At 37.0% G+C, this 23,980-nt stretch overlaps 1 protein-coding gene across 2 annotated transcripts in view; it reads left to right on the top strand.

The window, feature by feature from the left end:
- The window catches only part of ACTR3 (actin related protein 3), a 92,864-nt gene that overhangs the window by 57,452 nt on the left and 11,432 nt on the right, over nucleotides 1-23,980 (top strand). For both annotated transcript variants that reach the window (XM_004375075.3, XM_023730180.1), the window contains exons 5-8: nucleotides 3,154-3,249; nucleotides 5,394-5,501; nucleotides 13,236-13,379; nucleotides 14,968-15,141. In XM_004375075.3, the coding sequence (XP_004375132.1) occupies nucleotides 3,154-3,249; nucleotides 5,394-5,501; nucleotides 13,236-13,379; nucleotides 14,968-15,141 (522 nt within the window). The remainder of the gene's footprint in view (nucleotides 1-3,153; nucleotides 3,250-5,393; nucleotides 5,502-13,235; nucleotides 13,380-14,967; nucleotides 15,142-23,980) is intronic.

The following is a 23,980-nucleotide window of genomic DNA, read 5'->3' as shown; positions in this document are numbered from 1 at the left end:
GAGTTTGGAAGTGTGTGTGGAGCTTCCATGACCTTTCCTTGTACAAGTTGTGCTGGCTTCCCCAGTATTGTGTACTGTCTTACCCTTCACCAAAGTTACCACTTACCTATTATCTGTTTAGTTCCCCCTTCCCAATACCTCGTAACCAACAAAGATTGTTTCTTTTTGTGAAATACACAGATCTTAACCTTACCATTCTGTGGGTTTGACCAGGACTTGGCAAACTCTTTCTCTAAAGGACCAAAACCAAACCAAACCCACTATCCTTGAGTCGATTCCAACTCACAGCGACCCTATAAGACAGAGTAGAATTGCCCCATAGGGTTTCTAAGGTTGTAAATCTTTTCTTTTTTTTTTCCACTGTTTAAATTTTATTGAATAATTTGACTAAGTGGCTTGTTGTTGTTGTTAGGTGTTGTTGAGACGTTCCCAACTCATACAAAAAAAAAACCTGTCGCCATCGAGTCGATTCTGACTCAGCGACCTTATAGGACAGAGTAGAGCTTCCCCATAGAGTTTCCAAGGAGCGCCTGGTGGATTTGAATTGCTGACCTTTTGGTTAGCAGCCATAGCACTTAACCACTACACCACCAGGGTTTCCTTTCAACTCATAGCGACCCTATATACAACAGAACTAAACACTTGCCTGGTCCTGCGCCATTCTCACAATCATTGCTATGTTTGAGCCCATTGTTGCAGCCACTGTCAGTCCCATCTGGTTGAGGGTCTTTCTCTCTTTCGTTGACCCTCTACTTCACCAAGCATAACGTCCTTCTCCAGGGACTGGTCCTCCTGATAATGTGTCTAAAGTACGTGTTACAGATTGAATTGTGTTTCCTAAAAATGTATATCAACTTGGCTAGGCTATGATTACCAGTATTGTGTGGTGTCCATTTTGTGATCTGATGTGATTATCCTGTGTGTTGTAAATGATGTTAGTGAGGCAGTAAGGCTGTAAATCTTTATGGAAGCAGACTGCCACATCTTTCTCCCACAGAGTGGCTGGTGAATTCAAACTGCTGGCTTTTTTTGATAAGCAGCAGAGCGCTTTAACCACCGTGCCACCAAGGTTCCTGTCTAAGGGACCAGATAGCAAATATTTTGGCTTTATGCGTCAATGTGGTGTCCGTTGCAGCTACTCAACTCTACTGTTATAGCACAAAACCAGCTAAAGACAGTATGTAACTGAATGGGTATGACTGTGTTCTATTAACGTTTTATTTACAGAAATGAGTAGTGGGTTATATTTGGCCTGTAGGAGGCAGAATGTAGTTTGTCAACCACTGGTTTTGACAGATCCGTACATCTGTGTAACCTAAGCCCTTATCAGGATATAGAGCATTACTGTCAGCCTGAAAAGTTTTCTCATGTCATTTCCTACTTAGTCCTTGCCCCTGTGTACTGTAGGCAACCACTGTTCTGAATTTTTTCCACCGTAGATTAATTTTGCCTGTATTTGAGTTTCATATGAATGGAATTGTACAAAATGTGCTCTTTTGGGTAAGACTTCTTTCACTCAGCATAATGTTGAGATTCATCCATGTTGTTACATTTATTAGAGATTTGTTGCTGGGTAATAGTATTTCATTGTATGAATATATCTCACTTATTTTCCTGTTGATGGTTACTTAAGCTATTTCTAGTTTTTTACTATTATGAATGTTTTGGTTATTGTGAATATTCTTGTCCAAGTGTTTTGTGGACGTGTTTTCACTTCTCTTTTGTAAGTACCTAGATATTGCTATGTCATAGTGTAGATGTATGATTGACTTTATCAGAAACTTCCAGAACTTTTTCCAAGAGTTCATACCTTTTTACACATGCACCAACAGTGTGCGAGAGATCCGGTAGCTCCATATTCTATCCATTATTTGATGTTGTCAGTCTTTAATTTTAGCCATTCTGGTGGTGTGGTACCCTGATGATGTTTTATTGTACATAAAATTTTTGTTTTGCCTGGCATTTTTAATTCAATTGCCGTGGTTTTTTAGTTTGCTTAATTTTATATGTATCCATCACTAAATTATCTCCAAACTCTTGAACATGGTTCCAGAACTCTTCTAAATAGTAGATTAGCTGTTAAGTATTTTATATGTGGTAAAATGTAGTTTAGCTATTAAAGATTTTATGTATGGGATGAGTCTACTCCTAGTTTTTGGCTTTTTACTTTATGATAGCTTTTGAAATTAAAAAAAGATTTAATTTGTAATTAATTAAAGTTTAATCAATCTTTCCATTTATGACTTGTGCTCTTTAAATTTAAGGAATCATTCCTTAACCCAAGGTCGAAAAGATAATTCTTCCATATTTCTTAAAGTTTAAAAGCTTTGCCTTTCACTTTTGAATATTTAAGATAAATCAGAGGATCAGATTGTTAAATTAGAATCAAAAGAATCAGAGATCTTCCTCAGTTTCAAGCTTTAATAATTTAAAGGATTCACATAATCATGAGGCGTAGGTGAAACATGAAGTCTAGGATTGCCAGCACTGTTCCCTAGGGCATTTCTTGCCTCATTAGCATATGTCTGGCCAGATTTAACTTATACGATTTCTGAATGATAAATGCAGTCACATCGTTTACACAGAAGAGAGCTGTGTAAACATCTCCATTTTATGTTCTAACAGTTAGATAGCTTAAGCAACATTTTCCAGGAAGCCATGCCATAAATCTGTAGAATCTTGGCTTATTCACTATATTCCTAGATAGACGAGTACATCCTGCTAAAATCATTCCATAGATGAGGATTCTTCCACTAGCAGATATCATTGGTGTGTTTGCCTGGAGGTTTGTCATTTATAAAACCATACGTATAAAGTGGTTTGCCTTGGTAACCTTTCTTTAACCTTTCTTTCTTTTCTATCTTTCTTGACTTTCTTGCCTGGGACATTCTGTTGGTAATTCTTTTCTTCTCAGTGTTTAATCTATATGAGTAATGTGTTATAAGGATTCAGTTTCTTTTTAAATGTGAATAACCCTGTTGTTTTCTTATATTTATAGGTCTGTTTGAATTCTCAGTAGTCTTCTTTGGTCTGTGTGTCTTTGTACCTCTAAGTGTAATGCCTTTTAATTATGTTTTAAATAAATTACATCTCATTTAAAAATTACGTATAAAGTTATCAAAATAATCTAATATTACCTATTCAATTCAATAGACTGAACCTCCACTGAATACTCCAGAAAACAGGGAATATACTGCTGAAATAATGTTCGAGTCATTCAATGTTCCAGGCTTGTACATTGCTGTGCAGGTAAGCAAGTTTGTATTTACTTAAGCTTGATTCTTAAATTTTAATCTGGCTTAATTTACTCCTGAAATACATAATTTGTTTCTTTTTTTTCTGCCAAGCCTTTAAACATAACTTGAGAGCGTATATCATAGCTCTCTCCTTAAATCAATAATTTAGGAACCATTTTATGGGAAATGGAGATACTTAGTCAGCAACAGGGAAATTTTAAAGCAAGTTTAAGTTAATGGTCGGATACTTCAAGGCCTTTCATAGGGTAAAGAGAAGGGAGCTAATATTTATTGAATGCTTACTTTGTGCCAAGAACTTTATGCACATGTACATTTATCCTCATAACAGTCAATGCGGCCTTTTTCCCCCCATAAAGGCCAGGTATATTTGATATACCTGTATCTTGTATATATACCACTGGTCGTAAATCACTGTAGTATTGTATTGCACTTAAGGTGTATGTAGATCTGTATGAAACAACTTCTATCTCTCAGTGTCAGAACTCGTCTCTTACTTGTTTTAACCCCATAGCAAATGTGGTACCTAACATATCACAAGTGCTTTAATAAGCCATAAATGGATTAACGATTCATGTTAATTATAGGTATTTTTATTTTTGTTTTGTATAGAGGGAAAAAAACTGAAGTTTTAGGGTAGCTTACTCAAAGTTAAATGGTGAGCTGTGATACAAGCTGAGGTCCATCTGTATTTTTTTGGTAACAGACTAAGTTTATATAACTCCAGAGTATACAGGACCAAAAAATGATAATTACTAAGAGGAGTATTTTGGCTTAGGATAGCAAAGAATTTTTTAATGGTCAATGTAATCCATAAATTAATTAGCTGCCTTTTGAGTTTTCTGTTGCTGAAAATATTTAAGAAATTTTATGAACATGCAGAAGCTTATAGAAGGGAATGTATGCTTGGGTTGGAGGCCTGTTTTAGCTCTTAGAATCGGAATAAAGTGAGGTGTTGTGGGGAATTCATCTTTTATTAGTGAGTCTTTGCTTCTTAACTTCAAACTAAATATAACAAACTCATGTTTTGCAATATCGTCAGGTATAGTTTACTTTAAAACAGTGGTACTTAGAGCTTTGTTTCATTCTTCTGGAGTCATAACTTGATATCTCAGTGATTTAGTGATCCAGAGTGCTCTTAATGTCCTCATTTAGTCTATTCTGTTTGTTTTGTTGTTCAGTACTCTTAACATGGTTTGCTGATACATACCTATTCTAATTTGGGATCTTAGCTTTTACAAAAGACTTTTAAAAATAACCAAAAAACAATTTCTTGTTGTTAATGAGGGTTTTGGTCTTATCTAAAAAGGAAGGATAATTTCTCACCGTGAAGTCTAAACATTAAATTTTATAATATCAATATGGAATTTTTCATTGTAAGACCTTCAGAAATATTGTATAGTTCTGTCAGCCTACACGAATTATGGTGTGATCCTGTGTTAATATAGGAGGGTAGCCTAGATATCTTTCCAGGTCCCTTTCGACTATCGTATTGCAAGTAGGTAAAATAAAGCCGGTTTAGCTCTGTTTTTAATTATTAGTGATATATCTTGTTTGAGGTTTAGATTATAAGAACTCTAGATTCTTACAAATGAACTAGCTATTAATTTCTTAATTTTTAAACTATCCAGTGACTTGTGGTTGAAGAACTTGTTACATATTCCTAAATGCATTTTGCATTTAGAAAAGTCGAAATTAATAAGAGTGATAATTATTTAGAACCATTTATGAATTGAATAATTAGTGTGATTATGTATTTCTCTGCCTTATTTCACCTTACTTTCTGGTTTGTGACAGGTCAGCCCATGTAAACATAGATTTAGTCCTGGCGGTCCTAGTATTGTACTATTTCCTGTTAGTCTTCTATGTTTTTCTTTTCGTTTTAGGAGAAAAATGGTTCTCACTAAAATATGTAAAATTTAAAAATATGCCCCTAAAAACAAATAGAAACCTGTAAGTTTTTCTTAATAAAAATGTAGGACATGACAATTATATTGCATAATATAAATTAATTTTGTGTATTTTCTTTCCACAAATACTACATTTGAAATTGAATAAAGCACGTTTGTAAACTACTATTTCTAATAACTCTTTGTTTATGTTTTTGTTGTTTGCCTGTCTTATTTCTTTTTGTTCAAGGCTGTTCTTGCCTTAGCTGCATCCTGGACGTCTAGACAAGTAGGAGAACGGACATTGACTGGTACGGTAATAGACAGTGGAGATGGTGTCACTCATGTCATTCCTGTGGTAAGGATATTTTAAAACTACTGAATAGAACATCAAATGATACATCTGGCAAAGCTAAATTACACAAAGTAATACCACTTTTAAAAAAATTTAAATACTATACCTTAAAAAGTTGTTGTAATTTAACCATTTGTTTGTATAGCTATATTTTGCTCAGATTATTAAAATTTTATAAGCAAATGCCAAAATGCTTCTTTTGCTGTAGGTTTGCACTACAATTAGAAAAATAATGAATTGCAGTATCTGGAATGGAAATATATTGTGGCATCTTAACCATGGAATTCTGTTTTCTGGTTTGAGTGTTTATTAGCCAGTTGATGACCCTTCTTATCCGTAATTGACAGATTTCAGACTGGCACAGAGGTTAACTCCATAGCAGTTGTAAGCAAATGAACTTTAATGGCTCTTGGGGAATTATTTTTTTGAAATAAAAGCTCAGATTATGATTATGCTTTATGGTTTGTGTTTAATAAAGCATCTTAAAACAAATGCATCGGTTTGAATTATTTGTCAGAGATAGCATTTTTCTGCCAAGTCTTTTGTGCTTCCAGTTGTTAATGACAAGTTAGGTTCTTTATCTTATCTAGTAGATTCAAAATGACTGCTAGAATTCATACTGATTATTAGATGGGTGTATAGAGAGAGGTTTACCTTTTTAAATCATTTTTATATTGAATACCATTTAAAGAAAAATTATTTTGACCTTTTGTTTTTTCATTATTCTCATATCTGTTTTTAATGCATCAAGCAATGGTTTACATCTTCAGAGTGACTACCTTGGGAGTAGAATCTTGGTCTCCCTCCACCCTCCTGATGTCTTAGTATTCGTAATAACTGACATTTTTTAATAACAGTTTTATTGAGATACAGTTCATATACCATACAGTCTACCCAGTTAAAGTGTACAATGCATTGTTTTTTACATTTACAGAGTACACTCATCACCACAATCAATTTTATCATCACTCTAAAAAGAAGCCCTGTATCCGTTAGCACTCACTCTGTTTCCCCCAAATCCTCTCAGCCCCTGCCAATCACTAATCTGCTTTCTATCTCTATAGGTTTGCCTATTCTAGACATTTCATATAAATGGGATCATACAATACATGATCTTTTGTGACTGGCTTCTTTCACTTATCATAATGTTTTCAAGATTCATCCATGTTGTATCGTGTATCGGTACTTCATTTCTTTTTATGGCCTAATAATATGCATATATCATGTTTTATTTATCCATTGAGGGGGTATTTTAAGATCTTGTAAATTAGGATATATCTAACATTTGATGGCTTTTTATAGTTTAATTGGCAACATATTTTTCTTTATTAGTGGTACACCAAATAATAGTATTTGAGGTTTAATGAAGTACAGTATCTTCTCATTTAAGTCTTAAAACCAGTGTATGATCTATAGGGTTGTGTTGCTGTGAGTCGGAATCGACTTGACGGCAATGCCATGATCTAGAGTTATTATCCTTTCAGATCCTCCTCAGTTTACTCATTTATAAAATGCAGACTTGTGCCTTGCCTAATGTCACCAAATAACAGATAGTGGGACTGGGACTTGAATTTGATTCAGCCTCACCCTAGTCTTTTCTTAACATCTATACAAGTAAGCAGTGATATCAGTATCTTCATGATTCATATTAGAATAGGTTATTGGCAAATAGAAGTTATCAACATGAAAAAGAATGACTTTTAGTAAGGATATTAAGAATCGATATTCCTAGTCTTTGTTGTCTTTTCCCTCCCTTCTTCCCTTTTTGTGAATCAATGGAGTATTTTTATGATTATATTTTATCTTCTTTTTTGACATATTAGCTATGCTTTATGTCTTTGTTTTTGGTAGTGGTTGCTTTAGAGTTTATAGTAAACTAGGGCTTTGAACCAGTTTGAATTGGTTCAGCCATGGTTGATGAAGTGAAACTAAAACAGTCTCGGATTTTTAAAATTTGAGTGAACTGAAACGATAACCAGAGCAGAAAAAATTACAAGTCGAAGCCCTGGAATGGGAGACTCGGAAGAGGCGTAATGAGCCCTTTCAGGAGCCTGATGTGGGAGATCGGATTATTGAATTATTTGAACATACAACACACAAAGTGGCGCGGTCAGCCACCATCTTTGATCCAGGCACTGCTGTTTGCAACTGCTCAAAATCCCAGGGGCAGGAGATTGGTTGCTATGCAACAGGTAGACTGCCTTTGTTTTCTAAGAGGAAGATTAAGTTTGTAGCAGGGCTGCGACCTTTAATTTTTCCGTTCAGGTTATTGTTCTGGTTCACTCAAATTTTAAAAATTTAAAAAAATTTGAGTGTGTTCTGGTGTCATTTTCCTCAGCCATGATTGCACCAGGCTGAACTGGTTCGAAGACCTGTAGTAAACATCTTTAACTTACCACCATCTAACTTCAAGTAATATTCTACCACTTTATGAATAAGAGCCATAGAACAGTGTACTTCCGTGTTCCTGTCCAGTTTTTGTGCTATTTGTCATTTATTTTGTTTCTACATATTTTAAACCCCATAATACACTATTAGTTTTATTGTAAGTAGTCAGTTACAATAAGAGATTTTAAAAAAGAGATAAAATTCTTTCATATTTAACCTGCATACCATTTCCATTGCTCTTCTTTGCAGACATACAAATTTTTCTCTGATATCATTTTCATTCTGCTTGAATGATATCCTCTAACATTTATTGTAGTGCAGTTTTGCTATGAATTCTATCAAATTTTGTACATCCTTTGAAAGAGTATTTTTCCTTCATTTTTGAGTGATATCTTGCTTGATAGAGAATTATGGGTTGACCGTTTTTTTTCCCCCTTTTAGTATTTTAAAGATGTCTTTCTACACTATCTTCTGGCTTACATTGTTTCCGACAGAAAAGCCTGCTGTCATTCTTATGTTAGTTTCTATGAATATCATGTTTCTTATTTGTCTTGATGCCTTCAAGATTTTCTCTTTATTCGTGGTTCACTAATTTTGAGAAATTTGATTTGGCCCCCCAGAATTCATGTCTTTCCCACGTACAAAACACATTCACCCAATCACACCATCCGAAAGTCTTAAATCAACTCCAAGTCCAAATCTTATCTTCTGAATCATTTAAATCAAATATGGGTGAGACTTCAGGCATATTGCATCCTGGGGCAAAATTCCTCTTCATCTGTGAACCAGTGAAATCTAGAATACCAGTTGTTTGCTTTCCAAGTACAGTGGTGAGACAGGTACAAGATAGATGTTTTCATTACAAATGGGAAAAATTAGAGGGAAAGAAGGGATAATGGGCACCAAGCAAGTCCAAAACCCAGCAGAACAAATTAGTTCTCAAGGCTTGAAAATAATCCTCTGTTCTAAGAGACCATCTGGACAATGGCCCTGCCCTCCATTAGCCATGTTCTCTGATTCTGGGTGTAGACCCCTTGGCTCTGGGTGGAGTCCCCACCTCCCAGGCCCACTGGTATGCAACCTTGCCCTCTCGGGTTTTGGGTGGGGCCCGGTGTCCTAGTCCACCTGAATAGTGAACCTACCCCCTCAGCTCTGGTATGCTTTGTTCTCCTACCCCTTGGGTGTGGCAGCCCTTTTCCCTCAGCTTTGGTCAGTGTCTTAAGTTATCTCCTGCTGCTATAACAGAAATACTACAAGTGAATTTATTCTCTCACAGTCTAGGTGGCTAAAAGTCCGAATTTAGGGCACTAGCTCCAGGGAAGGCTTGCTTTCTCTGCTGGTTCTGGGGGAAGGTCCTTGTCATCTATCTTCCCCTGGTCTAGGAGCTTCTCAGTGCAGTGACCCCAGGTCCAAAGGACATGCTCTGTTGCTGACATTTCTTTCTTGGTGATAAGAGGTCCCTACCCTCTCTGCTTCTGTCTTTTAATTATCTCAAAAGTGATTGACTCAAGGTTCCAGCTAATCCTGTAGATTGTGTCCTGCCTCATTAACATAATTGCCTCTAATCTTGCCTCATTAACGTCATAGAGGTTAGGATTTGCAACACATAGGAAAATTACATCAGATCACAAAATGGTGAACAACCACACAATACTGGGAATCATGGCCTAGCCAAGTTGACACACATTTTGGGGGGATACAATTCAGTCCATAGCAGACGCTGACCCATCTCTTGGGTTATGGGCATGGCAGCTCTGCCTCCTCAGCTTTGGGTAGCAGCTCTATCCTCTTGGCTCACCTAAATGACAACCTCACACTCTGGAGGGAGATTGGACTCTGAAATGTAGGAGGCTGTGGCTCTACCCTTTGAAACCTAGGAGGTCATGACTCCACCCTTTAAAACCCAGTCAGCCCTGCTCCCAGTGTTCCTACCAACAGTTCTGCTGATCTCCGAGCTGCTGCAGGGATGGTCCTTTTCTTTTCTTGGAGGACAACAGATGTAGCTCCTTTGGCCTTTTTCTTACCTGTAGAATTCCAAGAGGCAGACAGCTTTCCTTTCTTTCATCCTGTCTCTTTCCCCTTCAGCCTAAGCTGATGGATTTTCTGCTGTGGTAGTTGCTTAGATCCATCAGTCACAGGCTTAATCTCTTTAACAAAAAATTGAGTCATCAAGTCCTTGGTGAGAGTTTTAGTTACATCCTTAGTTTGTAAAAAAGAATTTTTCAAATCTTTAACTCCTGATTTTATTATACACAGTTCATTTTCCTAAGTCATCTCTTTCTTCTTGTATTTTACTGTAAGTGGCAAGGAGAAATCATTTTGCCCGTTAAGATCTTGCTTAGAAATCTCCTCAGCCGAATACTCAAGGTCATCACTTATAAATTATACCAAACATTTGAACACGATTTAGACAAGTCCTTTGCCACTGCATAAAAAACACCACCCTTCCTCCATTGTCCGATCACATGTTCATCATTGCCTTTTAAAGCCTTACCAGAAGCACATTTAATGTCCACATTTCTAGCAACATTCTGCTGAATGTATTCTCTAAGACAATAGAGACTTTATATAGCTTTCATCACTTCTTTCTGAGCCCTCACCAGAATTGCCTTTGATGTTCATAATTCTACCAACAGTCCTTTCAAAACAGTCTAGGGCCTACTATGAAGCATAGCAAAATTCTTTAAGATTCTACTCATTACCCAATTGCAAAACCACTTCCACATTTTATTTGTTACAGTAGCACCCCACTCCCTGGTACCAAATTCTGTTTTAGTAATCTAGTGCTGCTATAATCTAGTGCAGAAATACAAGTGGTGATTTTAACAAACAAATTTTCCCACAGTTTAGAAGGCTAGAAGTTCGAATTCAGGGCACTGGCTCTTGGGGAAGACTTTCTTTGTTGGCTCTGGGGGAAGGTCCTTATCTTTTTTAGCTTCTTCTCCTCGGTTCCCTGGTGATCTTCATGTGGTCGGTCTATCTTCTTCCATCGCTGCTTGCTTGCTTGCTTGCTCAGTCTGTTCTTTTTATATCTCAAAAGCGATTGACTTAAGACACACTTTACACTGACACTGCCTTATAACGTAACAAAGAACACCCGTTCCCGAATGAGATTGTAACCACAGGTTATAGGGTTAGGATTTACAACACATATTTTTGGGGGACACAATCCAGTCCATAACAGTACCTAAACTGGTTTTATGTTTCTTCCCCTTGATTCACTGGGCATCTTTGATCTCTGGATTTGTGCTTTTCCTCAGATCTGGAAAGTTTTTGTCTATTATTTCTTCAAATGTTTTTTCTATCCCTCCTTTCTTTGAGGACTCCATTTACATATAGAGTTGGCTGTTTGAGGTTGTCTCATAGTTCACTGAAGCTCTTGTTCTTCCTAATCTTTTTTCCTCTCTATGTCATTTTGGAGAGGAAGCCTGGTGGCGTAATAGTTAATTAAGCTTTCCTGCTAACCGAAAGGCTGGTGGTTGGAACCCACAGCTGCTCCTTGGGAGAAAGATGTATCAGTCTGCTACCATAAAGATTACAGCCTTGAAAACCCTGTGGAGCAGTTCTACTCTGTCCCACAGGGTTGCTGCGACTGAATCTGAAGTCAGAATCAACTCGATGGAAGTGGGTTTTTGTTTTTTATTTTTGTTTATATCATTTTAAGTAGTTTCTTCTTCTGCATCTTCAAGTTCACTGATTTTTTGTTTTTTAAATTGTGTAACCTACTGTCATCTCAACCGGTGTAATTTTATTTCAAATATTGTATTTTTCTTTCTAGAAGTCCTATTTGGGATTTTTTATGTCTTCGATTTCTCTCTGTCTCATGCTCGTGTTTCTGTTGACCTTTTTGATCATATGGAGTATATTTTTAACAGTTGTTTTAGTATCCTTGTCTGCTAATGCTGTCATCTTTGTCATTTCTGTGTGTTGTCTATTGATTAATTTTCTCCCAGTCAGGGGTTGTATTTTCCTGCTTCCTTGCAGGCTTGATAATTTTTTTTATAGGATACCATGTGTGCACATTGTTGGGTCTTGGATTTTTGGAGTCCTTTCAATGTTTTAGGCCTTTTTCTTGGGACATAGTTAAGTTACCATGGGTCAGTTTGATCCTTAAAAGGACTCCTTGTAAATGTAATGTCTTAGTCATCTAGTACCGCTATAACAGAAATACCACAAGTGGATGCTTTTAATGAAGAGAAGTTTATTTCCACACAGTCAAAGTAGGCTAAAAGTCCAATTTCAGGGTGTCAGCTCCAGGGGAAGGCTTTTCCTCTCCGTCAGCCTTCTCTTCGGTGTTCCCCCAGACTAGGAGCTTCTCTGCACAGGGACCCCAGTCCAAAGGACGCACTCTGCTCCGGGCACTACTTTCTTGATGGTATGAGGTCCCTCTGTCTCACTGCTCACTTCTGTCTTTTGTATCTCAAGAGATTGCCTCAGGACACAATCCAGTCTTGTAGATCCAGTCCTGCCTTACTAACACAACTGCCAGCCATCCTCCCTCATTAACATCATAGAGGCAGGTTTACAACATACAGGAAAATCACACAGAACTAGGAATCCTGGCCTAGCCAGATTGGTACACACATTTTTTGGGGTGACATAATTCAAACCATGACATGTAATTAAGCACGTCTACCAGCCTTTAATCTAGGGTTAGTTTGTCCCCACTATTGAGGCAATACCCTTCTGAGGACTCCACTTGATGCCCTGTGTTTTTCAGTTTTCTCTTTAAGGCAAGAGAGTAAATCATCCCTGTAATAGTTTATCATGAACAGATGACATTCCCAATATTCTGTGTTAGTGAAATATAATTTTGCTACATTATTTGTTGTACTTCTGATCTGTATCAATAAATTTATGAACCAATTCTATGGAATTTACTATTTGACATTATGATGGTACATGGGCTGCTTCAGGCTTGTGAAATGGGTGCCTACTTCAGTAGGAAGAATAATTGCCACTTTGTGGGCTTTTGATCATATTCCTACAATGCATTATAAACTTTTTACTAAAATTATAATAGATTTAAATATAATACCATATCTGATAAAGAGTCAGCTATCTGAGACATTTAATACTTACCTTTTCAAATTCATTATGTGTATATTGTTTAGTCATTTCAGTCATGATTATAAACACTTGTCAGTGAGATACTAAATCTAAGTTGCTGGCCGTTCATAATTTTTGTACAGTAATATAAATTGATAAGTGTGAGGAATACAGTTGAACTAAAAGAATTCTAAGGTAATGCCTACATTAATGTGGAAAATTGCTCTTTAATTTTTTTAGGCTTATTAATTTTCAAAATACTAAAAATAAATTTGGCCTTTTTTTTTTTTTTTGGTCTAGGCAGAAGGATATGTGATTGGCAGCTGTATTAAGCACATTCCAATTGCAGGACGAGATATAACATATTTTATTCAGCAGCTGCTGAGAGATCGAGAAGTAGGAATCCCTCCAGAACAATCCCTGGAAACTGCTAAGGCAGTGAAGGTAAAAAAATAGTGATGGAAATGTAATTCAGTTAAAAATTAAATTCACAGAACATTAACATGAAACGTTCTCAAGTGAAAAAAAAACTTAAAACATATCTTCTGTTAGCTTGTTACAAATCATTATTCTTAATTATGTAAGTTTTTTCTATATTTCTTGCATGTAAATTATTGGGGAATGTCAATCCTTTGCCTGTTTCCTCCTCACTTCACATTTGTGAGGACTAACATAACATTTATAACAAATGACTTTAATACACACTCTTGTGATTATTCCCTTCAGTAAAAATTTATAAGTATTTCACTACAGAGCCAAGCAATATATTAAATAGAAGAAAAATGTGAATGCTATGTAAGATATTTTAATGATTAGTCTCCCGTATAAATCTATTATATAAATGCTTCATGCAGTGTGTCAAAATACTTAGCATTCCTTTTCAAAGTTATCATTTACCAGCGTACTTATCAAATTTCAGTGGGTTTCTCACATGTTTTGAATATGTAAAAGCAAAACTGCACAGCAGAGAATATCTTCATTTATTCGCCTCCCTTTGTGTATTTATAGAGTTTTCTATTGCTCTTCAGAGATTAGGAGAAAATGAGATGACTACTACCTAGGCAGGAAAGAAATGATCTCAATGGCTGCTAGGATTCACCCCACGTTGGTGGAATAAAAATTAAATATGCAAAAAATTAATATGAAGACTACTGTTTGAATACCCTTGGCATATCTATGAAGTTTAAAAAAAACAAAAATACATGAGACATTTAAATATTCCAGAGAAGACTGGTTCTTAATTTGAATTAATGTCTTTTAAGGATCATTTCCATGTAATTCCCATTCCCAAGGTTTAGAGAAAGAAGACCTAATATAGCACAAGAAAACCACCCTTCATTTGTCAATATTATTTCTCTTTTTGTCTTTTCATAATCAGTAGTAATATTTGCATTTATTTTGGGTAGAGTCCTTGATGCAGAAAAATATGAAACGTGTAATTTGTTTTTTTTTGAATGAGACTAGCACTCAGGAGTTTATATAATGTTATAACCTGTAACATTTTGAATTGCATTTTTGGTGAAAACTTTTACTTAGTACATATAATATGCAATAATTCAGTCTTACATATTATAAAGTAAAATGGAATCATTTGTATTTTCAGCTGTTTCATTACTCATTTATTTAGACCTTGATTGATTTTGTTCCAGATAGGGATTAAGGGTCTATATTAATTTGTGTGATTGTACTTACTAAAATACAAGTTTCATTATTACTAAAACAGTATAAAATGTTGGATGACATTAATGAATGTTTTCATGAAACAACATTGAAAAAGTAGAAATTAGCTAGTCTTTCAAATCTTACTCTGTTGATGTATGAAGTCAGAAATTCTGTGTATAAGATGAGCTTTTTATTTATACTACACATGATGTTAATACCCTAATATAAAATTGTGCTCCACCTTAATTTCTTGAATTTATTTTCTGTAGATATTTTTTCATTTGATTCTAGATTATTGAAAATACGTAATCCTTTTTTACTTTCCCTAAAACAAGAGGAGAAAATTACTTTTGTGTCTTTGTTTTTCTAGGAGCGCTATAGTTATGTCTGCCCAGATTTAGTAAAAGAATTTAACAAGTATGACACAGATGGATCAAAGTGGATTAAACAGTATACTGGAATCAATGCTATCTCAAAGAAAGAATTTTCCATTGATGTTGGTTATGAGAGATTCTTGGGACCTGAAATCTTTTTTCATCCAGAGGTAAGTTTTCCTGGATTAGAATTGTTTTGAAATATTCAACAGAGAATTTCAAGTAGAAGATATTCAAAGAGAATTAATCTCAGAAACTCTCTTCCATATACTAAAATACTATAGTGAGTCCATGAAATGGTAGTAGTAGCATCAGAATCTATCTAAATTCCCAAGGGGGAATGATGAGAGTTACCATCAGTACAAAGGTGATTCCTGAGGTGGAGGTCAAACATACTGCCCACTCTCCAACCCTTTTGCCAGTTTTGACACCAGCTGTCATACCCATGGCACTCCTTGCTTCTCTGCTGAGTTCGATAATTTGTTGCAGTGGCTACAGAGAACTCACAGACCATACTTACTTTTACAGTTAAGTGGTTTATTAAGGAAGTAACAGGCTCAACTCAGGATCAGGAATCATGTAGGCAAAGTCTGGAAGGCTCCCCTGAAGAGTCGAGCACATCTCTCCCTTCTTCAGTGAAGGAGAGCTCTCTCAGCTCTTCTCGGCTGTGCAAATAAGCAGGTGCTTTCTCTGCTGTGCACACCCTGTCTCAGCCATGCAGGCCTCTCAGCCCCTTGAGAACAGGCCTCTTCTCTGGCCTCCTCTCGGCCCTGTCAGGACAAGTACCTCTTGGTCCCCTCAGGACAGTCTTCCTTTTGGCCATGTACGTTCTACCCACGCCCCTAGCCATGCAGGCCTCTCTTCCTTTGACCTCCCTGCTGTCATCCTCTCCATTGCTAACTGACCCAGCTCATAGCCAGTGTAGCAATTTTATTCAGCTCTCTTAGCTGCATTCCTGGTAGTGAATTTCTGTTGTCACAACCAACTCTGCTGCAGAGCCCCTTCCAGGCCTCTCACTGTCTTCAGTGTAACAGCTCTTCACCCATGTTGCAGCTCTTTTAGGAGGTTCCTTGCCTCCTCTCTCTGTTGCTTCTCTCTTCTTTCCTTTCTTTGCCGTTTTTCCTTTCCTGCTGCTTTCTTCTTAGTCTGCTTCCTCTGTAGGGTTGGCCGCATATATAAGAAAACTCCTGGTCAATTTTAAGGCGTGGCCCTCCCACCACGGCAGCAAACTGGCCAGTCTCCTCTTGGTAGGCCACAGACACTTCCTTTGCATAAGTATATTGACCAATCCCTGCAAAGTCATAAAGTAGACCAATCACGGTGCAGGCTGCAGCCCAGGGCCAGACAAAAAGTATCAAACCTCAGGTTGTTTATAGCTTACCCAGGAAATGTCAGTCAGCATGGACAAAAGTAACAAAGCCTTTAGGGTAGAAAAGTAGGGCAAATGTAACTGCTCAGGACATACGGGAAAAATTTTTGAAGGTGTTTTTCCAGAGAACCAAGGCAAAAGGCCACATAAAGGAACTCATTTCACCACAGAGTCATATTTTTCAAGTGAAAACGGCCTTTGTTAAAACAGGTTAACATAGTGGGAAGAAGAAAAAACAAGTTCCCATTGAGTTGACCTCAACTTTATGGTGACCCCATGTGTGTCAGAGTAGAACTGTGCTCTGTAAGGTGTTCTTTTAGTTTTATTTATTTTGTTGTTGAGAATATATACAGCAAAACATTCACCAATGGTCTTTTTTTGTGAGTTTGAATTTTGAGAACAGTTGTTTTTTAATATCGCTTATACATTAAGCAGATATTAAGTTGATACCATTTTCATGGTATCAGTTTAAGTATTAGGTATTCAAAGATGAAAAACTATTTTGCTCTTAAGGAGTTCAAAGAATAAGATGAATATCTAAACAGATATAATTGCTTTAATGAATGCGTGTGTTTGGTGAGGGAATAGGAATAAAGAACATCTAAGTTGGCTTGGGAGAACCAGAGAAACTTCTTAGAGGAGGTAACAATTGAGCTGAGACTTAAACGATGAAGGGGTATTTGCCAGGCAGGTAAGGTAGGAGAGTATATTTCTGGCAGAGGAGATAAACTGGGCAGAAGTCTGGGACATGAGAGAGCTAGATGATAAAAATGTAAAGTGAGGGGGTAATAGCTGATGGATCTGCATAGTTGTTCGTGAACATGAGGGATCACGATCATGAGGGACTTAATATATTATGCAAGGGAGTTTGCTGGTTTCCGTAGTCATGCAGAAATCTTCAGCATGGAAGTGACATAGATTCATGTACAATATTACAAAGATCACTGGCAGCATTAGGTTGAATCGATTGGAACAGAGCTGTGAATTGATTTGGAGACAGGTGAGTTTTTTGCCTGTTTCCAGATGAAAAATGAATAATATCTAAAGTAGGTCAATTAGAATGAGAAAGGTGGTAGGAAAAAAAAAAAAAAGAATCAACAGGACTTAGTGATTGCTTAGATGTGAGAGGAGTAAGAATAGGAAGATTTTGATGATCCCAGGTTTATAACTTTAACTAGATATTGTGCTAGCCACTAAAATTAAGAATTCTGAATGGCAGGAGTAGGTAAAGTAGAAATAGGAGATGATTTTATTTTACATTTTTAAAATGGTGCAAAATGAGTTATATGTCCTGGAGTGAGTATAAATGTGAAGTCATCACCATATATGTGGCAAAGGAAGAGATTGACTGGGGAAGAGGACATGGAGTGGGAAGAAGATGAAGAATGAGGCCTTAGTGAAGACCAACATTTAATGGATAGGCAGAGTAAGAGGAGTCTGCAAAGAATATTGAAGGATGCAGAGAGGTAGAAGCCAAGTCAAAGAGTTGTGGTCATAAAATTGAGAGAAGTGAATGTTTCAAGGAGGTGAGGTTAAGTAGTGCCAGTTGCTGTCTTGAGGTAATATTAGAGGAAATCTGAGAAGTACTTATGGGTTTTTAGCACCCAAGTTATTGGTTATCCTAGCAATTTCAGTGGAATTGTATGATAGAGGCATCATGTTGAATCAGTGAGAGGTGAAGGATTGGAAATAGTTTGAACATTCTCAGAGGTAAATATGAAAGAAAACCGTGGTGGCTACTGGGCAGTAGTAAGAAGTCAGTTGCAATAAGACTAGTTTTTTAAGAGGGGTTACTCCAGTGACAGGAAGTAAGGTGTTAACTATGGTGCAGGAAAATGTAGAGTTGGGGGGAGGGCAAAGAAGCAGACAGGTAGTTGAGGAGGAAGTTCATTATCCTAGTCCATAGTTTTAATTTTTTCCGTGAAGTAAAATCAAGCTGATGTGTTGGGAGAAGGGATTGAACATAAAGTTGAGGCCTTGGAGAGCGTAGTGTATTTTATAATTCTACTGAGAGGATTGAGAAAGTGACTGAGGAATGCATATTAATAGCATTGGGGTACCACTGAGGTGGTTATTGTTGTTACGTGCCATTGAGTCAGTCTGACTCACAGTGACCCTGTGTACAACAACAGAACGAAACACTGTCCGGTTCTGCACCATCCTCACAATCATTGCTGTGCTCCAGCCCATCCTCGCAGCAATTGTGTCAGTCCATCTCCTTGAGGGTCTTCCTGTTTTTCACTAACCCTCTACTTTACCAAGCATGATGTCCTTCTCCAGGGACTGGTCCCTCCTGATAACATGTCCAGAGTACATGAGACAGTGTCTCGTCACTCACTTCTAAGGAGCATTCTGGCTGTACTTATTCCAAGATGGATTTGTTCATTCTTCCGGCGGTCCATGGTATATTCAGTATTGTTCAGCAACACTGTAATTCAAAGACGTCAATTTTTCTTCAGTCTTCTTTATTCATTGTCCAGCTTTCACACGCAAACGAGATGATTGAAAATACTGTGGCTTGGGTCAGGTGCACCTTAGTCCTCAAAGTGACATCTTTGCTTTTTAACACTTTAAAGAGGTGTTTCGCAGCAGATATGCCCAACGTTGTTTGATTTCTTGATTGCTGCTTCCATGGGTGTTGATTGTGGATCCAAGTAAAATGAAATCCTTGGCAACGTCAGTTTTTTCTCCATTTATCATGATGTTGCTTATTGGTCTAGTTGTGAGAATTTTTGTTTTCTTTATGTTGAGATGTGATCCATCCACTGAGGTTAGGTACCCTAAATTTTTAGTTGTTCAGTAGTATCTTTTCCTCCAGGCGTTGTGGGGAAGGAGCTGAGGGTTTTGACAAGGCAGAGGTTTAAAGTGTTGTCGCATTGGCTGGGGGTGGGGGTGGGGTGGAGTGGGGGATGATGACAAATCTGGAAGGCTGAATAGAGATAGCAACGCAGGCAGGGATTGGAGGTTATGGTAATTGAGATATAAATTGGGAAAAAAGGAGTGAGCCCCAGAAGGAAAAGGAATTATGGTTAGACTGGTATACTGGAGTTTTATTTTAAGGTTTTAGAGGGTATATTTTCTTTGTTAAGTATTTTAAAAAAATAGAAATTAATTGAAAGATATATGCACATAATTTTCAATGTCAAATAAAACCAACAGACCTAACAACAAAATGCTGCTTTTCTCCCCCTTTGTGTTTTGAGAGCAACCCCTCTGATCTCCTTTAGCTGTTGCTCTTCAATCATCTCCAGTTTTCTAGTTCTATATACTGTACTCATGTTGCTGTTTCTTGATATCTAAACATTAGTAGTTTATCTGCTAACATTATTTTGGGTTAGTTGAGTTTTTCTAGACCCTGTTTCCCCCCAACCAGTCCATATGTTAGGTTATAGTTACTGAGAAAATCAATGGTATTACAGGATTTATGGTATTATACCTGTGACTTTAGTTCACTACTGACGTTAGTAGTGTAATGTGATTACTTCTTTTTCTCATAAAGTATAGCTTTTTCTAAACTTTTGCCTTGTTTTTAAATTTGCTTTGTTTTCTGTTTGTTCATTCTTTCATTTATTCATTGGAGTCGGAATTAATTGCCTAGTTATACAAAGTCAGGAAGGGAACCTGGAAATCTCAGTATTCCATACAGAAAACTTTTAACAGTTTCTTTTTTTAAAACCCTGTTTTACCTTTCCTTGTGTGGTTTCTTATACCTTCAAGTCCTGGAACTTTTGAAGGTTCTACAGGGTGAATTGATTCACTTACCAATATGCCCGTCTGGTAGTGCTTAGGATGTAACATTCCATTTTTGTTTCCTAAACAGTGAAATATTTTATTCACTGTTTCCTTGTCTCTTTTTGTCCTTGGACATTTACCTTTTCATTTTAATTCCCTTGCTGTTGTTTTAGTGGGGATTCAGGTCATGTAATTTGGAAGCCAGGGCAGATTTTCCCATGGGGTCATTACGCCAGTGAGTGGCTATAGTAGAAGTGGATTCAAGGTCATTTGAGTTAAGGAGCAATTGTTATGAAGTTAAAATATGTATTCTGTGAGAAATCTGTTTTTTCTTTCCCCTTTTTGAGGTTATTAAAAATCAAAGTTATGTATATGCACAGTTAAAAAAGTCCTACAAGTTCTAACAAAATCTTGCATGCCCTCCATATTTCACCCCTATTTTCCATTCCTAGAGGTAACCACTTCAGACTCTTTAGTTGATTCTTTTGGTAATTACCTTTATAGCTCTAAATTGCTTGGTTATGTTGCAGTATAACCTTGGAAATATTATGCTAAGTGATACACTTGCAACTTCAAGTTTTTTTGGTTGTCATTTTCTATCAATTCTGTCTGTTGAAGAGGAAGATTGCCTTTTCTATTCTTCCTGCTCCATCACACATATTACCTATCATTCCAGTAATTACACTGTAATTTCAGTTAAGTAAAAATTCAGTGCTTATATTTTTGTGACCAGAAAATTTTATTCAGATCTGAGCCATCTAGTTAACCATGAAATCTTTTCCTTCCTATGTTTTACTCGGTTTTCCATGGAGCCATTAATAAGTAGTTTGCTTAGTCTTTAAATAATTGTCATTAATTGACCTGCAGACTCTCTCTACCAGTTGTGTAAATTTTCTATCAAGATAGTCCCATGCATAGAATTTTTTCATCAATTTAATCTTCTAGAACCTCTCTGATATGCTCCATCTGAACGTGTTTCCTTCTGCACTTGATATAGAGTTCTATTTTTTCACCTTCATTCTGAGGATTCTCTTTGCTTCTCTCCTGTATTGAGTCCTTCCTTCCTATATCTCATGTTTTCCTCTTTCTTACTGTTCACTTATGTATTTTGGTGGAGATCATCTGCCAGTAGGGTTCCTGATAAAGGATGCATGGGGGATGAAAATTTTAAGACTTTGCATGCCTGAAAATGTATTCATTTTTATCTTCACACTTGTTTAATAGTTTGCGTATATAGAATTCTAGATTAGAAATCATTATACTTGAGCGTTTTGAAACCATTGCTCAATTGCTTTCTACCTTTCAGTTTTATAACTCAAGATTAAAAAATTTCTGATTCTTAAACTTTGTATAGACCTTTTTGTTTTTCCTCTCCAGATTCTTGTAGGATCCTCTTTGTCACTAGCATTCTGAATTTTTTTTTCTTTTTTATTGTACTTTAGCTAAAGGTTTACAGAACAAACTAGCTTCCAACTGAACAGTAGACACATTGTTTTATGATGTTGGTTAACTCCACGACATGTCAACACTCTCTCCTCTTGACCTTGAGTTCCCTATTACCAGCTTTCATGTCCCCTCCTGCCTTCTAGTCCTTGTCCCTGGGCTGGTGTGCCCTTTTAGTCTTGTGTTGTTTTATGGGCCTGTCTAATCTTTGGCCGAAGGGTGAACCTTGGGAGTGGCTTAATTACTGAGCAAAAAGGGTGTCGGGGCCATATTCTCTAGGTTTCTCCAGTCTCTGTCAGACCAGTAAGTCTGGTCTTTTTTTGTGAGTTAGAACTTTGTTCTACATTTTTCTCCAGCTCTGTCCAGGACCCTCTATTGTGATCCCTGTCAGAGCAGTCAGTGATGGTAGCTGGGCACCATCTAGTTGTACTGGACTCAATCTGGTGGAGGCCATGGTAGTTGTAGTCCATTAATCCTTTGGACTAATCTTTCCCTTGTATCTTTAGTTTTCTTCATTCTCCCTTGCTCCCAAAGGGGTGAGACCAGTGGAGTGTCTTAGATGGCTGCTTACAGGCTTTTAAGACCCCAGACGCTACTCACCAAAGTAAAATGTAGAACATTTTCTTTTTAAACTATGTTATGCCAGTTGAACTAGGTGTTCCCTGAGACCATGGTCCCCATAGCCCTCCGCCCAGCAGTTCAGTCCCTCAGGGAGTTTGGATGTGTCTGTGGAGTCCTTGTACAGGTTGTGCTGGCTTCCCCAGTAGTGTGTACTGTCTTACCCTTCACGAAAGTTACCGCTTACCTATTGTCTATTTTTTTATTTATCCCCATGGGGCTCTATTTTCAGTCACTGTGGTGCGCACTTTGAATCTGGAAACTCATGTTTTTCTAGGAAAATATTACTAAAGTATTTAATTGATGAATTCCTCATCTTTTTCTCTGTTCTGTCTTTCTGGCTCTCCTGGTTTTGGGATAGTGGACTTTTTATATTAACCTAATTTCCTCTCATCATTTCTCTTTGTCTTTTTGTTTTAATCTCTAGAAGATTTATTCAACTTTACCTTCTAAACGTTTTATTGCATTTTTTAAATTTCTGGTAACATATACTGCTTTTGAATATTCCTTTTTCATGCTACTTTATTCTTATTTCATGATTGTATATTTTATGGCTCTCTGAGGGTATGTACATATATGTGGACGTGTGTGGGTTTTTTTGTGGTAAAGTATACATAACAAAATTTGCCGTTTTAACCATTTCCAAGCATATAATCTAGTGGCATTGATCACACTCACAGTTTGTACAACCATCACCACTAGTGTTTGTTTTGAAAACTTTTCATCACCCCAAACAGAAACTCTATACCTAGTGAGCAGTAACTCCCCATTCCCCCTCCTCCCAGTAACCTTTCTGGTAAGTGTGATCTACTTTATGTCTATGCGTTTGTTTATTCTTGATATTTCATAAATGGGATCATGTATTTGTCTTTTTGTGTCTGGCTTATTTCATTTAGCATAATGTCTTCAAGTCTCATCCACATTGTACATGTATTAGAACTTCATTCCTTTTTGTAGTGGAATAATATTTCATTGTATGTATGTACTGCATTTTATTATCCATTTATCTGTTGATGGACACTTGGATGGTTTCCACCTTTTGACTATTAGGAGTAATGATGCAGTGAACTTTGGTGTGTCTGTTTGAATCTCTGCTTTCCGTTCTTTTAGGTATATTCCTAGGAGTGAAATTGCTGGGTCATATGGTATCTTAGTCATCTAGCGCTGCTCTAACAGAAATACCACAGGTGGATGGTTTTAACAAAAAGAAGTTTATTTCCTCACAGTAAAGTAGGCTAAAAGTCCAAATTCAGGGCCTAGCTCCAGGGGAAGGCTTTCTCTCTCTGTCGGCTCTGGAGGAAGGTCCTCGTCATCATCAGTCTTCTCCCAGACTAGGAGCATCTCTGCGCAGGAACCTCAGGTCCATAGGACGTGCTCTGCTCCTGGTGCTTCTTTCTTGGTGGTATGACGTCCCAACTCTCTGCTTGCTTCCCTCTCCTCTCCTTTTATTTCTTGAGAGATAAAAGGTGGTGCAGGCCACACCCCAGGGAAACTCCCTTTACATTGGATCAGGGATGTGACTTGGGTAAGGGTGCTGTCACAATCCCACCCTAATCCTCTTTAACATAAAATTACAATCACAAAATGGAGGCCAGCCATACAGTTCTGGGAATCATAGCCCAGCCAAATTATTACACACATTTTTTGGGGGACATAATTCAAACCATGACATATGGTAATGCTATGTTTAACTTTTTTTTTTTTTTTTTTTAAATTGTACTTTAGGTGAAGGTTTACAAAACAAATAGGTTCTCATTAAAACAGTCAGTACACGTATTGTTTTATGACGCTGGTTAACAATGCCACAACATGTCAACACACTCCCTTCTTGATTTTTTTTTTTTTTT

The sequence above is a fragment of the Trichechus manatus genome, unplaced genomic scaffold (genome assembly GCF_000243295.1).
Source record: "Trichechus manatus latirostris isolate Lorelei unplaced genomic scaffold, TriManLat1.0 scaffold00033, whole genome shotgun sequence".
In the NCBI taxonomy this organism is placed as follows: Eukaryota; Metazoa; Chordata; class Mammalia; order Sirenia; family Trichechidae; genus Trichechus; species Trichechus manatus.
Note: the sequence above shows the minus strand (reverse complement) of the source record. Positions and strands in the feature narration are given on the sequence as shown.